General features: G+C 48.1%; 1 protein-coding gene across 2 annotated transcripts in view; it reads left to right on the plus strand.

The window, feature by feature from the left end:
- LOC106595397 (fibroblast growth factor receptor substrate 2) overlaps window positions 1–13,644 on the plus strand; it is a 74,968-nt gene that overhangs the window by 51,559 nt on the left and 9,765 nt on the right. The window contains exons 2-4 of one of the 2 annotated variants that reach the window (XM_045722442.1): window positions 5,812–5,871; window positions 8,644–8,735; window positions 12,535–12,721. In XM_045722442.1, the coding sequence (XP_045578398.1) occupies window positions 8,670–8,735; window positions 12,535–12,721 (253 nt within the window). In that variant the 5' untranslated portion in view covers window positions 5,812–5,871; window positions 8,644–8,669. Of the gene's footprint in view, window positions 1–5,811; window positions 5,933–8,643; window positions 8,736–12,534; window positions 12,722–13,644 lie in introns of both variants that reach the window. The other variant, XM_045722441.1, reaches the window with a different exon arrangement.

Consider the following 13,644-nt stretch of genomic DNA (forward strand, 5'->3'; position numbering starts at 1 on the left):
AGGTTCTCCGTGTGTAGGTTCTAATATGGAGCTAGAGGTTCTCCGTCCGTGTGTAGGTTCTAATATGGAGCTAGAGGTTCTCTGTGTGTAGGTTCTAATATGGAGCTAGAGGTTCTCTGTGTGTAGGTTCTAATATGGAGCTAGAGGTTCTCTGTGTGTAGGTTCTAATATGGAGCTAGAGGTTCTCCGTCCGTGTGTAGGTTCTAATATGGAGCTAGAGGTTCTCCGTCCGTGTGTAGGTTCTAATATGGAGCTAGAGGTTCTCCGTCCGTGTGTAGGTTCTAATATGGAGCTAGAGGTTCTCCGTCCGTGTGTAGGTTCTAATATGGAGCTAGAGGTTCTCCGTCCGTGTGTAGGTTCTAATATGGAGCTAGAGGTTCTCCTCGTGTGTAGGTTCTAATATGGAGCTAGAGGTTCTCCGTCCGTGTGTAGGTTCTAATATGGAGCTAGAGGTTCTCCGTCCGTGTGTAGGTTCTAATATGGAGCTAGAGGTTCTCCGTCCGTGTGTAGGTTCTAATATGGAGCTAGAGGTTCTCCGTCCGTGTGTAGGTTCTAATATGGAGCTAGAGGTTCTCCGTCCGTGTGTAGGTTCTACTATGGAGCTAGATGTTCTCCGTCCGTGTGTAGGTTCTAATATGGAGCTAGAGGTTCTCCGTCCGTGTGTAGGTTCTAATATGGAGCTAGAGGTTCTCTGTGTGTAGGTTCTAATATGGAGCTAGAGGTTCTCTGTGTGTAGGTTCTAATATGGAGCTAGAGGTTCTCTGTGTGTAGGTTCTAATATGGAGCTAGAGGTTCTCTGTGTGTAGGTTCTAATATGGAGCTAGAGGTTCTCCGTCCGTGTGTAGGTTCTAATATGGAGCTAGAGGTTCTCCGTCCGTGTGTAGGTTCTAATATGGAGCTAGAGGTTCTCCGTCCGTGTGTAGGTTCTAATATGGAGCTAGAGGTTCTCCGTCCGTGTGTAGGTTCTAATATGGAGCTAGAGGTTCTCCGTCCGTGTGTAGGTTCTAATATGGAGCTAGAGGTTCTCCGTCCGTGTGTAGGTTCTAATATGGAGCTAGAGGTTCTCCGTCCGTGTGTAGGTTCTAATATGGAGCTAGAGGTTCTCCGTCCGTGTGTAGGTTCTAATATGGAGCTAGAGGTTCTCCTTCCGTGTGTAGGTTCTAATATGGAGCTAGAGGTTCTCCTTCCGTGTGTAGGTTCTAATATGGAGCTAGAGGTTCTCCGTCCGTGTGTAGGTTCTAATATGGAGCTAGAGGTTCTCCGTGTGTAGGTTCTAATATGGAGCTAGAGGTTCTCCGTCCGTGTGTAGGTTCTAATATGGAGCTAGAGGTTCTCCGTCCGTGTGTAGGTTCTAATATGGAGCTAGAGGTTCTCCGTCCGTGTGTAGGTTCTAATATGGAGCTAGAGGTTCTCCGTCCGTGTGTAGGTTCTAATATGGAGCTAGAGGTTCTCCGTCCGTGTGTAGGTTCTAATATGGAGCTAGAGGTTCTCCGTCCGTGTGTAGGTTCTAATATGGAGCTAGAGGTTCTCCGTCCGTGTGTAGGTTCTAATATGGAGCTAGAGGTTCTCGGTCCGTGTGTAGGTTCTAATATGGAGCTAGAGGTTCTCCGTCCGTGTGTAGGTTCTAATATGGAGCTAGAGGTTCTCCGTCCGTGTGTAGGTTCTAATATGGAGCTAGAGGTTCTCTGTGTGTAGGTTCTAATATGGAGCTAGAGGTTCTCTGTGTGTAGGTTCTAATATGGAGCTAGAGGTTCTCTGTGTGTAGGTTCTAATATGGAGCTAGAGGTTCTCCGTCCGTGTGTAGGTTCTAATATGGAGCTAGAGGTTCTCTGTGTGTAGGTTCTAATATGGAGCTAGAGGTTCTCTGTGTGTAGGTTCTAATATGGAGCTAGAGGTTCTCTGTGTGTAGGTTCTAATATGGAGCTAGAGGTTCTCTGTGTGTAGGTTCTAATATGGAGCTAGAGGTTCTCTGTGTGTAGGTTCTAATATGGAGCTAGAGGTTCTCCTCGTGTGTAGGTTCTAATATGGAGCTAGAGGTTCTCCGTCCGTGTGTAGGTTCTAATATGGAGCTAGAGGTTCTCCTGTGTGTAGGTTCTAATATGGAGCTAGAGGTTCTCTGTGTGTAGGTTCTAATATGGAGCTAGAGGTTCTCTGTGTGTAGGTTCTAATATGGAGCTAGAGGTTCTCTGTGTGTAGGTTCTAATATGGAGCTAGAGGTTCTCTGTGTGTAGGTTCTAATATGGAGCTAGAGGTTCTCTGTGTGTAGGTTCTAATATGGAGCTAGATGTTCTCCTTCCGTGTGTAGGTTCTAATATGGAGCTAGATGTTCTCCGTCCGTGTGTAGGTTCTAATATGGAGCTAGAGGTTCTCTGTGTGTAGGTTCTAATATGGAGCTAGAGGTTCTCTGTGTGTAGGTTCTAATATGGAGCTAGAGGTTCTCCTTCCGTGTGTAGGTTCTAATATGGAGCTAGAGGTTCTCTGTGCGTTTGCCTCAGAGTGCTGAAGGATGGCAGGAAGACACAATGTCCGCCTTAGGCAGATTCTTTTCTGTTTTATGAAAGATTGAGTAGGCAGATATAGCCTGGAGCCTCCCAATCTAATTAGTCTGGTGTGACACACACACACACACACACACACACACACACACACACACACACACACACACACGGCTGCTTATACAAACACCACACACACACACACACACACGCATACACACACACACACACACACACACACACACACACACACACACGCATACACACGTACCACTCACAAGCACACACGTATGCACACACACACAATCTTGACGCCCCATTTATCTGATTAATACTCTCTACCCGTCGCTCAGGTGTCAGTCAGTCAGTCAGCCCCCATAGTCCACCCAGTCTCTATATTTCTTCATTTGTATTGCCCCCACCCCCACTTTTCACCTGCAGCACACCTCCTCTTCACTGTCATCTTGTCTTTTCTTCTCTATTACCTGGCATGTAGCGCAGTGTCAAGACAGAGCAGGGTTCTGTGAGGTGACTTCATCTCTCTGTCTTTCTCTCTGTCTCGCTGTCTCTTTCTCTGTGTGTCTCTCTGTCTCTTTCTCTGTGTGTATCTGTGTCTCTGTGTCTGTCTCTCTCTCTCTCTCTCTCTCTCTCTTTGTAAAGCACTGTAGTAATTGCAGCATCCATGCTTTACTCACTACTCTCAGCCTGATCTGTAGTGTGTTGGAGTCCTCTCTACTAATGTACTGTCATCTGTAGTGTGTTGGAGTCCTCTCTACTAATGTACTGTCATCTGTAGTGTGTTGGAGTCATCTCTAATGTACTGTCATCTGTAGTGTGTTGGAGTCCTCTCTACTAATGTACTGTCATCTGTAGTGTGTTGGAGTCATCTCTAATGTACTGTCATCTGTAGTGTGTTGGAGTCCTCTCTACTAATGTACTGTCATCTGTAGTGTTTTGGAGTCATCTCTAATGTACTGTCATCTGTAGTGTGTTGGAGTCCTCTCTACTAATGTACTGTCATCTGTAGTGTTTTGGAGTCATCTCTAATGTACTGTCATCTGTAGTGTGTTGGAGTCATCTCTACTAATGTACTGTCATCTGTAGTGTGTTGGAGTCATCTCTAATGTACTGTCATCTGTAGTGTGTTGGAGTCCTCTCTACTAATGTACTGTCATCTGTAGTGTGTTGGAGTCCTCTCTACTAATGTACTGTCATCTGTAGTGTGTTGGAGTCCTCTCTACTAATGTACTGTCATCTGTAGTGTGTTGGAGTCATCTCTAATGTACTGTCATCTGTAGTGTGTTGGAGTCCTCTCTACTAATGTACTGTCATCTGTAGTGTTTTGGAGTCATCTCTAATGTACTGTCATCTGTAGTGTGTTGGAGTCCTCTCTACTAATGTACTGTCATCTGTAGTGTTTTGGAGTCATCTCTAATGTACTGTCATCTGTAGTGTGTTGGAGTCCTCTCTACTAATGTACTGTCATCTGTAGTGTGTTGGAGTCATCTCTATATGTACTGTCATCTGTAGTGTGTTGGAGTCCTCTCTACTAATGTACTGTCATCTGTAGTGTGTTGGAGTCCTCTCTAATGTACTGTCATCTGTAGTGTGTTGGAGTCATCTCTACTAATGTACTGTCATCTGTAGTGTTTTGGAGTCATCTCTAATGTACTGTCATCTGTAGTGTGTTGGAGTCATCTCTACTAATGTACTGTCATCTGTAGTGTTTTGGAGTCATCTCTAATGTACTGTCATCTGTAGTGTGTTGGAGTCATCTCTACTAATGTACTGTCATCTGTAGTGTTTTGGAGTCATCTCTAATGTACTGTCATCTGTAGTGTGTTTGGAGTCATCTCTACTAATGTACTGTCATCTGTAGTGTTTTGGAGTCATCTCTACAATGTACTGTCATCTGTAGTGTGTTTGGAGTCCTCTCTACTAATGTACTGTCATCTGTAGTGTGTTGGAGTCATCTCTACTAATGTACTGTCATCTGTAGTGTTTTGGAGTCATCTCTACTAATGTACTGTCATCTGTAGTGTTTTGGAGTCATCTCTACTAATGTACTGTCATCTGTAGTGTGTTGGAGTCCTCTCTACTAATGTACTGTCATCTGTAGTGTTTTGGAGTCATCCTCTAATGTACTGTCATCTGTAGTGTGTTGGAGTCCTCTCTACTAATGTACTGTCATCTGTAGTGTGTTGGAGTCATCTCTACATGTACTGTCATCTGTAGTGTTTTGGAGTCATCTCTACTAATGTACTGTCATCTGTAGTGTGTTGGAGTCATCTCTAATGTACTGTCATCTGTAGTGTGTTGGAGTCCTCTCTACTAATGTACTGTCATCTGTAGTGTTTTGGAGTCATCTCTACATGTACTGTCATCTGTAGTGTGTTGGAGTCCTCTCTACTAATGTACTGTCATCTGTAGTGTGTTGGAGTCATCTCTACAATGTACTGTCATCTGTAGTGTTTTGGAGTCATCTCTACTAATGTACTGTCATCTGTAGTGTTTTGGAGTCATCTCTAATGTACTGTCATCTGTAGTGTGTTGGAGTCCTCTCTACTAATGTACTGTCATCTGTAGTGTTTTGGAGTCATCTCTACTAATGTACTGTCATCTGTAGTGTTTTGGAGTCCTCTCTACTAATGTACTGTCATCTGTAGTGTTTTGGAGTCATCTCTACTAATGTACTGTCATCTGTAGTGTGTTGGAGTCATCTCTAATGTACTGTCATCTGTAGTGTTTTGGAGTCATCTCTAATGTACTGTCATCTGTAGTGTGTTGGAGTCCTCTCTACTAATGTACTGTCATCTGTAGTGTTTTGGAGTCCTCTCTAATGTACTGTCATCTGTAGTGTGTTGGAGTCCTCTCTACTAATGTACTGTCATCTGTAGTGTTTTGGAGTCATCTCTAATGTACTGTCATCTGTAGTGTGTTGGAGTCCTCTCTACTAATGTACTGTCATCTGTAGTGTTTTGGAGTCATCTCTAATGTACTGTCATCTGTAGTGTGTTGGAGTCCTCTCTACTAATGTACTGTCATCTGTAGTGTGTTGGAGTCCTCTCTACTAATGTACTGTCATCTGTAGTGTGTTGGAGTCATCTCTACTAATGTACTGTCATCTGTAGTGTGTTGGAGTCATCTCTAATGTACTGTCATCTGTAGTGTGTTGGAGTCCTCTCTAATGTACTGTCATCTGTAGTGTGTTGGAGTCCTCTCTACTAATGTACTGTCATCTGTAGTGTGGTTGAGTGCATTTGAAAGACAAAGCATCAATCCCAATATTGAATCTCTGTCTCTCTCTCCTCTGTAGGCTGATGTGAGAGGACCATGATGAGGACAGGCCATGATGAGGACAGGCCATGGTGAGAAGGTGTGACTCAGGACCCAGCGCTGGGGAGGGCACCTGGAACATTGATGGATACTGGATATAGGTTAGGCCTGTGTGCTGTATGTCAATGTCAGCAACTAGTTGGGACTGGATATAGGGACTAGAGAGAGACTAGTAGTGGTTAGATATAGGGGACTAGTAGTGGTTAGATATAGGGGACTAGAGAGAGACTAGTAGTGGTTAGATATAGGGGACTAGTAGTGGTTAGATATAGGGGACTAGAGATAGACTGCGACCTGTACGCTCTTGTTGGCTGGCCCTCGCTTCATACTCGTCGCCAAACCCACTGGCTCCAGGTCATCTACAAGTCTCTGCTAGGTAAAGTCCCCCCCTTATCTCAGCTCACTGGTCACCATAGCAGCACCCACCCGTAGCACGCGCTCCAGCAGGTATATCTCTCTGGTCACCCCCAAAGCCAATTCATCCTTTGGCCGTCTCTCTTTCCAGTTCTCTGCTGCCAATGACTGGAACGAACTACAAAAATCTCTGAAGCTGGAAACACTTATCTCCCTCACTAGCTTTAAGCACCAGCTGTCAGAGCAGCTCACAGATCACTGCACCTGTACATAGCCCATCTATAATTTAGCCCAAACAACTACCTCTTCCCCTACTGTATTTATTTATTTATTTTGCTCCTTTGCACCCCATTATTTATATTTCTACATTGCACTTTCTTCCACTACAAATCCACCATTCCAGTGTTTTACTTGCTATATTGTATTTACTTTGCCACCATGGCCTTTTTTGCCTTTACCTCCCTTATCTCACCTCATTTGCTCACATTGTATATAGACTTATTTTTCTACTGTATTATTGACTGTATGTTTGTTTTACTCCATGTGAAACTCTGTGTTGTTGTATGTGTCGAACTGCTTTGCTTTATCTTGGCCAGGTCGCAGTTGTAAATGAGAACTTGTTCTCAACTTGCCTACCTGGTTAAATAAATATAAGATACAGGGGACTAGTAGTGGTTAGATATAAGGGACTAGAGAGAGACTAGTAGTGGTTAGATATAGGGGACTAGAGAGAGACTAGTAGTGGTTAGATATAGGGGACTAGTAGTGGTTAGATATAGGGGACTAGAGAGAGACAAGTAGTGGTTAGATATAGGGGACTAGTAGTGGTTAGATATAGGGGACTAGTAGTGGTTAGTTATAGGGGACTAGAGAGAGACTAGTAGTGGTTAGATATAGGGGACTAGTAGTGGTTAGATATAGGGGACTAGAGAGAGACTAGTAGTGGTTAGATATAGGGGACTAGTAGTGGTTAGATATAGGGGACTAGTAGTGGTTAGATATAGGGGACTAGAGAGAGACTAGTAGTGGTTAGATATAGGGGACTAGTAGTGGTTAGATATAGGGGACTAGTAGTGGTTAGATATAGGGGACTAGAGAGGGACTAGTAGTGGTTAGATATAGGGGACTAGTAGTGGTTAGATATAAGGGACTAGAGAGAGACTAGTAGTGGTTAGATATAGGGGACTAGTAGTGGTTAGATATAGGGGACTAGAGAGAGACTAGTAGTGGTTAGATATAGGGGACTAGTAGTGGTTAGATATAGGGGACTAGTAGTGGTTAGATATAGGGGACTAGAGAGAGACTAGTAGTGGTTAGATATATGGGACTAGTAGTGGTTAGATATAGGGGACTAGAGAGAGACTAGTAGTGGTTAGATATAGGGGACTAGTAGTGGTTAGATATAGGGGACTAGTAGTGGTTAGATATAGGGGACTAGAGAGAGACTAGTAGTGGTTAGATATAGGGGACTAGTAGTGGTTAGATATAGGGGACTAGAGAAGACTAGTGGTTAGATATAGGGGACTAGTAGTGGTTAGATATAGGGGACTAGTAGTGGTTAGATATAGGGGACTGGACTAGTAGTGGTTAGATATAGGGGACTAGTAGTGGTTAGATATAGGGGACTAGAGAGAGACTAGTAGTGGTTAGATATAGGGGACTAGTAGTGGTTAGATATAGGGGACTAGAGAGAGACTAGTAGTGGTTAGATATAGGGGACTAGTAGTGGTTAGATATAGGGGACTAGAGAGAGACTAGTAGAGGTTAGATATAGGGGACTAGTAGTGGTTAGATATAGGGGACTAGTAGTGGTTAGATATAGGGACTAGTAGTGGTTAGATATAGGGGACTAGTAGTGGTTAGATATAGGGGACTAGTAGTGGTTAGATATAGGGGACTAGTAGTGGTTAGATATAGGGGACTAGTAGTGGTTAGATATAGGGGACTAGTAGTGGTTAGATATAGGGGACTAGTAGTGGTTAGATATAGGGGACTAGTAGTGGTTAGATATAGGGGACTAGTAGTGGTTAGATATAGGGGACTAGTTGTGGTTAGATATAGGGGACTAGTTGTGGTTAGATACAGGGGACTAGAGAGAGACTGGTGGATAGATCCTGGATAGAAGGGAGTTAGTGTGGTGGTGTTACTACAGCCTGCCCTCTGCTGGCCGTTATGGGGAAGTACAGCATCATCCAAAGGCAAATGTGTAAAAAAAAAAGTCATTTACTTACAGTAGTGAGTTCATACATTTTCCAACTTTTCCCCGTACTGGTCCCCCATGGGAATCGAACCCACAACCCTGGCATTGCAAGTACCATGCTGTTAATTTGTCTTGATATCTGTTTGATCTGAAATGCAGCCACGTGATGGTAAAGGTTCCAGTGCTGGTCAGTGTCAGCTTGTCCAGGTTGCCGGTCCAGTCTGAGTGATAATGTGTTGTCTCTCCTCTGTCCTGTAGAGATCAGATGGTGTTCTGAACGAGCCATGGGAAGCTACTGTAGCTGTCCTGACAAAGACTCCATCCCTGATAAGCATCAGAGCAAATTCAAGGTGAGTTCCCTTCTCTTTTTCCTCTCTGTCACTCTCTCTCCCTCCCTCCCGCCCCTCCCTCCCTCTGCCTCCTCCCTCCCTCTGCCTCCTCCCTCCCTCTGCCTCCTCCCTCTGCCTCCTCCCTCCCTCTGCCTCCTCCCTCCCTCCCTCTGCCTCCTCCCTCCCTCCCGCCCCTCCCTCCCTCTGCCTCCTCCCTCCCGCCCCTCTCTCCCGCTGCCTCCTCCCTCCCTCTGCCTCCTCCCTCCCTCTGCCTCCTCCCTCCCTCCCTCCCTCCCTCCCTCCGTCTCCTCCCTCTGTCTCCTCCCTCCATCCCTCTGCCTCCTCCCTCCCGCCCCTCCCTCCCGCTGCCTCCTCTCTCCCTCTGCCTCCTCCCTCCCTCTGCCTCCTCCCTCTGCCTCCTCCCTCCCTCTGCCTCCTCCCTCCCTCCCTCTGCCTCCTCCCTCCCGCCCCTCCCTCCCTCTGCCTCCTCCCTCCCGCCCCTCTCTCCCGCTGCCTCCTCCCTCCCTCTGCCTCCTCCCTCCTCCCTCCCTCCCTCCCTCCCTCCCTCCCTCCCTCCCTCCGTCTCCTCCCTCTGTCTCCTCCCTCCATCCCTCTGCCTCCTCCCTCCCGCCCCTCCCTCCCGCTGCCTCCTCTCTCCCTCTGCCTCCTCCCTCCCTCTGCCCCCTCTCGCTGCCTCCTCCCTCAATCTGTTAAAGTACAAAAGGGGAAATGAATAAACATAAATATGGGTTGTATTTACAATGGTGTTTGTTCTTCACTGGTTGACCTTTTCTTGTGGCAACAGGTCACACATCTTGCTGCTGTGATGTCACACTGTGGTATTTCACCCAATAGATATGGGAGTTTATCAAAATTGGGTTTGTTTTCAAATTCTTTGTGGATCTGTGTAATCTGAGGGAAATATGTGTCTCTAATATGGTCATACATTTGGCAGGAGGTTAGGAAGTGCAGCTCAGTTTTCACATTATTTTGTGGGCAGTGTGCACATAGACTGTCTCTGTCTCTGTCTGTCTCCCCCCTCCATCTCTCCCTCCCTCCCACCTCTCTGTGTCTCCCTCCCTCCCACCTCTCTGTCTCTCCCTCCCCTCCTCTCTCTCCCTCCCCTCCTCTCTCTCCCTCCCCTCCTCTCTCTCTCTCCCTCCCCTCCTCTCTCTCTCTCCCTCCCCTCCTCTCTCTCTCTCCCTCCCTTCCCTCCTCTCTCTCCCTCCCTCCCCCCTCTCTGTCTCTCCCTCCCCTCCTCTCCCTCCCCTCCCCTCCTCTCCCTCCCCTCTGTCTCTCCCTCTCTGTCTCTCTCTCTCCCTCTCTCTCTCTCCCTCTCTCTCTCCCTCTCTCTCTCCCTCTCTCTCTCCCTCCTCTCTCTCTCTCCCTCCCCCTCCTCTGTCACTCCCTCCCTCCCCCTCTCTGTCTCTCCCTCCCCTCCTCTCTGTCTCTCCCTCCCCTCCTCTCTGTCTCTCCCTCCCCCTCCTCTCTGTCTCTCCCTCCCCCTCCTCTCTGTCTCTCCCTCCTCCCTCCCCCTGTCTCTCCCTCCCCTCTCTCTCTCTCCCCTCCCCTCTCCCTCCTCTCTGTCTCTCCCTCCCTCTCTCCCTCCTCCTCTGTCTCTCCCTCTCTCTCTCCCTCCCTCCCTCCCCTCTCTCTCTCCCTCCCTCCCCCCTCCCTCCCTCCCTCCCTCCCTCCCTCCCTCCCTCCCTCCCTCCCCTCCTCCTCTGTCTCTCCCCCCTCTCTCTCTCCCTCTCCTCTCCCTCTCTCTCTCCTCCCCTCCTCTCTCTCCCTCCCCTCCTCTGTCTCTCCCTCTCCCTCTCTCTCTCCCTCCCCTCTCTCTCTCTCCCCGCCTCTCTCCTCCCTCCTCCTCTCTGTCTCTCCCTCCCCCTCCCTCCTCTCCCTCCCTCCTCTCTCCCTCCCTCCCCTCCTCTCTCTCTCTCCCCCCTCTCTCTCTGTCTGTCCCTCCCCCTCCTCCCTGTGGTAAAGGACCATTTCTACCTCGGGGTATAGGGTGGTAGTGTTCTATCCAGGGCTTCCACCAGGACAGCTAGACAGACTGTGTCTGCAGTATAGTATGTGTACAGACAGGTACTGTACTGTTAGTCAGACCAGACACAGCTTGGCTTTAATGGCCAGCTAGGTAGGGTCATGTGATACCAGTAATATAACAACAGATGACTGGTCTGGTTGTTTCTGATATGTCAAATCATTAACCAGTCAGCCTGACTCTGGCCCTCTGCCTGCGACATAGCTGCTTTTGTCTAGACCTGATGCTAGTGCTACTGCTAACACTGTGCTGTAGACCTGATGCTAGTGCTACTGCTAACACTGTGCTGTAGACCTGATGCTAGTGCTACTGCTAACACTGTGCTGTAGACCTGATGCTAGTGCTACTGCTAACACTGTGCTGTAGACCTGATGCTACTGCTACTGCTAACACTGTGCTGTAGACCTGATGCTAGTGCTACTGCTAACACTGTGCTGTAGACCTGATGCTAGTGCTACTGCTAACACTGTGCTGTAGACCTGATGCTACTGCTACTGCTAACACTGTGCTGTAGACCTGATGCTAGTGCTACTGCTAACACTGTGCTGTAGACCTGGTGCTACTGCTACTGCTAACACTGTGCTGTAGACCTGATGCTGGTGCTACTGCTAACACTGTGCTGTAGACCTGGTGCTAGTGCTACTGCTAACACTGTGCTGTAGACCTGATGCTAGTGCTACTGCTAACACTGTGCTGTAGACCTGGTGCTACTGCTAACACTGTTCTGTACATGGCTGTGTGGAGTGTAGAGGGTCAACTGTCAGTAGAAGCTACAGTAGTAATTCTGATAATCCAGTGAATTGGGTCGTTCTGTAACCCTGTTAGTAAAACATTCATTAGAGATCACATGGATGGATACATCAGGGTCTTTCTTCACAAAGTGTAATATGACTTTTAAGTGTCTTGTCACATCCATCCCAAATTGAGACCTAGATTTTCTCATTGTTTATCACTGACTCATTTCACTGATGGTTTTCTCATCTGTTCTGTGTCTCTCTCTCTCTATGCCCCTCTCTCTCTCTCTCTATGCCCCCCTCTCTCTCTCTCTATGCCCCCTCTCTCTCTCTCTATGCCCCTCTCTCTCTCTCTCTATGCCCCCTCTCTCTCTCTATGCCCCCTCTCTCTCTCTCTCTCTCTATGCCCCTCTCTCTCTCTCTCTATGCCCCTCTCTCTCTCTCTCTATGCCCCCCCTCTCTCTCTCTCTCTCTATGCCCCTCTCTCTCTCTCTCTCTCTCTCTCTCTCTCTCTATGCCCCCCTCTCTCTCTCTCTATGCCCCCCTCTTTCTCTCTCTCTATGCCCCCCCTCTCTCTCTCTCTCGCTATGCCCCCCTCTCTCTCTCTCTCTCTATGCCCCCCTCTCTCTCTCTATGCCCCCCTCTCTCTCTCTATGCCCCCTCTCTCTCTCTCGCTATGCCCCCCCTCTCTCATCCATGCCTCTCTCTCCCCCTTTCTCTCTCACACTCTCTCCTCTCTACACCTGTCTCTCCCCCACCCTCTCTCTCTCTCACCCTCTTTCTCTCTCTCGCTCCTCTCCTCTCCCCCTCTCTCTCTCTCTCACCCTCTTTCTCTCTCTCGCTCCTCTCCTCTCCCCCTCTCTCTCTCTCTCACCCTCTTTCTCTCACCCTCTCTGTCTCTCTCACCCTCTCTCTCTCTCCCCCTCTTTCTCTCTCTCGCTCCTCTACTCTCCCCCTCTCTCTCTCTCACCCTCTTTCTCTCACCCTCTCTGTCTCTCTCACCCTCTCTCTCTCTCTCCCCCTCTTTCTCTCTCTCAAGGTGATAAATGTGGATGACGATGGTAATGAGTTGGGCTCAGGCTTGATGGAGCTGACAGAGGAGGAGCTTATCCTCCACACCAGGAAACGTGACACTGTCAAGTGGCCTTACCTCTGTCTGCGTCGCTACGGTTACGACTCCAACCTCTTCTCCTTCGAGAGCGGGCGACGATGCCAGACTGGACAGGGTACGCACTGACCGTCAAATATTGCCTACTTTCTCTCACATATTATCAATCAATCAAATGTATTTTATAAGGGGACCTCCCGAGTGGCGCAGCGGTCTAAGGCGTCACTACAGATCCGGGTTTGATCCCGGGCTGTGTCGCAGCCAGCCGTGACAGTGAGGCAACGCACAATTGACCCAGCATCGTCCGGGTTAGGTTTGGCTGGCCGGGATGTCCTTGTCCCATCGTGCACAAGTGACTCTTGTGGTGTGCTGGGTGCAGTGCACGCTGACACGGTCGCCAGGTGTACAGTGTTTCCTCCAACACATTGGTGCGGCTGGCTTCCGGGTTCGCGGCGGTGTGTCGAGAATCAGTGCGGCTTGGCAGGGTCGTGTTTCTCGACCTTTACCTCTCCCTACGAGAGTTGCAGCGATGGGACAAGACTGTAACTATCAATTGGATATCATGAAATTGAGGAGAAAAAGGGGTACATTTTTTATTTTTTTAAAGTATTTTATGAAGCCGTTTTCACATCAGCAGTTGTCAGAAAGTTCTTTACAGATACTCAGCCTGAAACCCTAAAGAGACAGAAGTATCTCTCTCTCTCTCTCCATATTAGACTCTATGAACCCTGGACACATGAAGGATACAGTGTTGTCACTATTTTATCTAAATACTCCTGAGGTTGTAGTCAGTGAACTATAGCTGACCCAGTACCTGCAGGGTGTAGCTGACCCCAGTACCTGCAGGGTATAGCTGACCCAGTACCTGTAGGGTATAGCTGACCCCAGTACCTGCAGGGTATAGCTGACCCCAGTACCTGCAGGGTATAGCTGACCCCAGTACCTGCAGGGTATAGCTGACCCAGTACCTGTAGGGTATAGCTGACCCCAGTACCTGCAGGGTATAGCTGACCCCAGTACCTGCAGGGTATAGCTGACCCC

This window comes from Salmo salar, chromosome ssa07 (genome assembly GCF_905237065.1).
Source record: "Salmo salar chromosome ssa07, Ssal_v3.1, whole genome shotgun sequence".
Classification (NCBI taxonomy): Eukaryota; Metazoa; Chordata; class Actinopteri; order Salmoniformes; family Salmonidae; genus Salmo; species Salmo salar.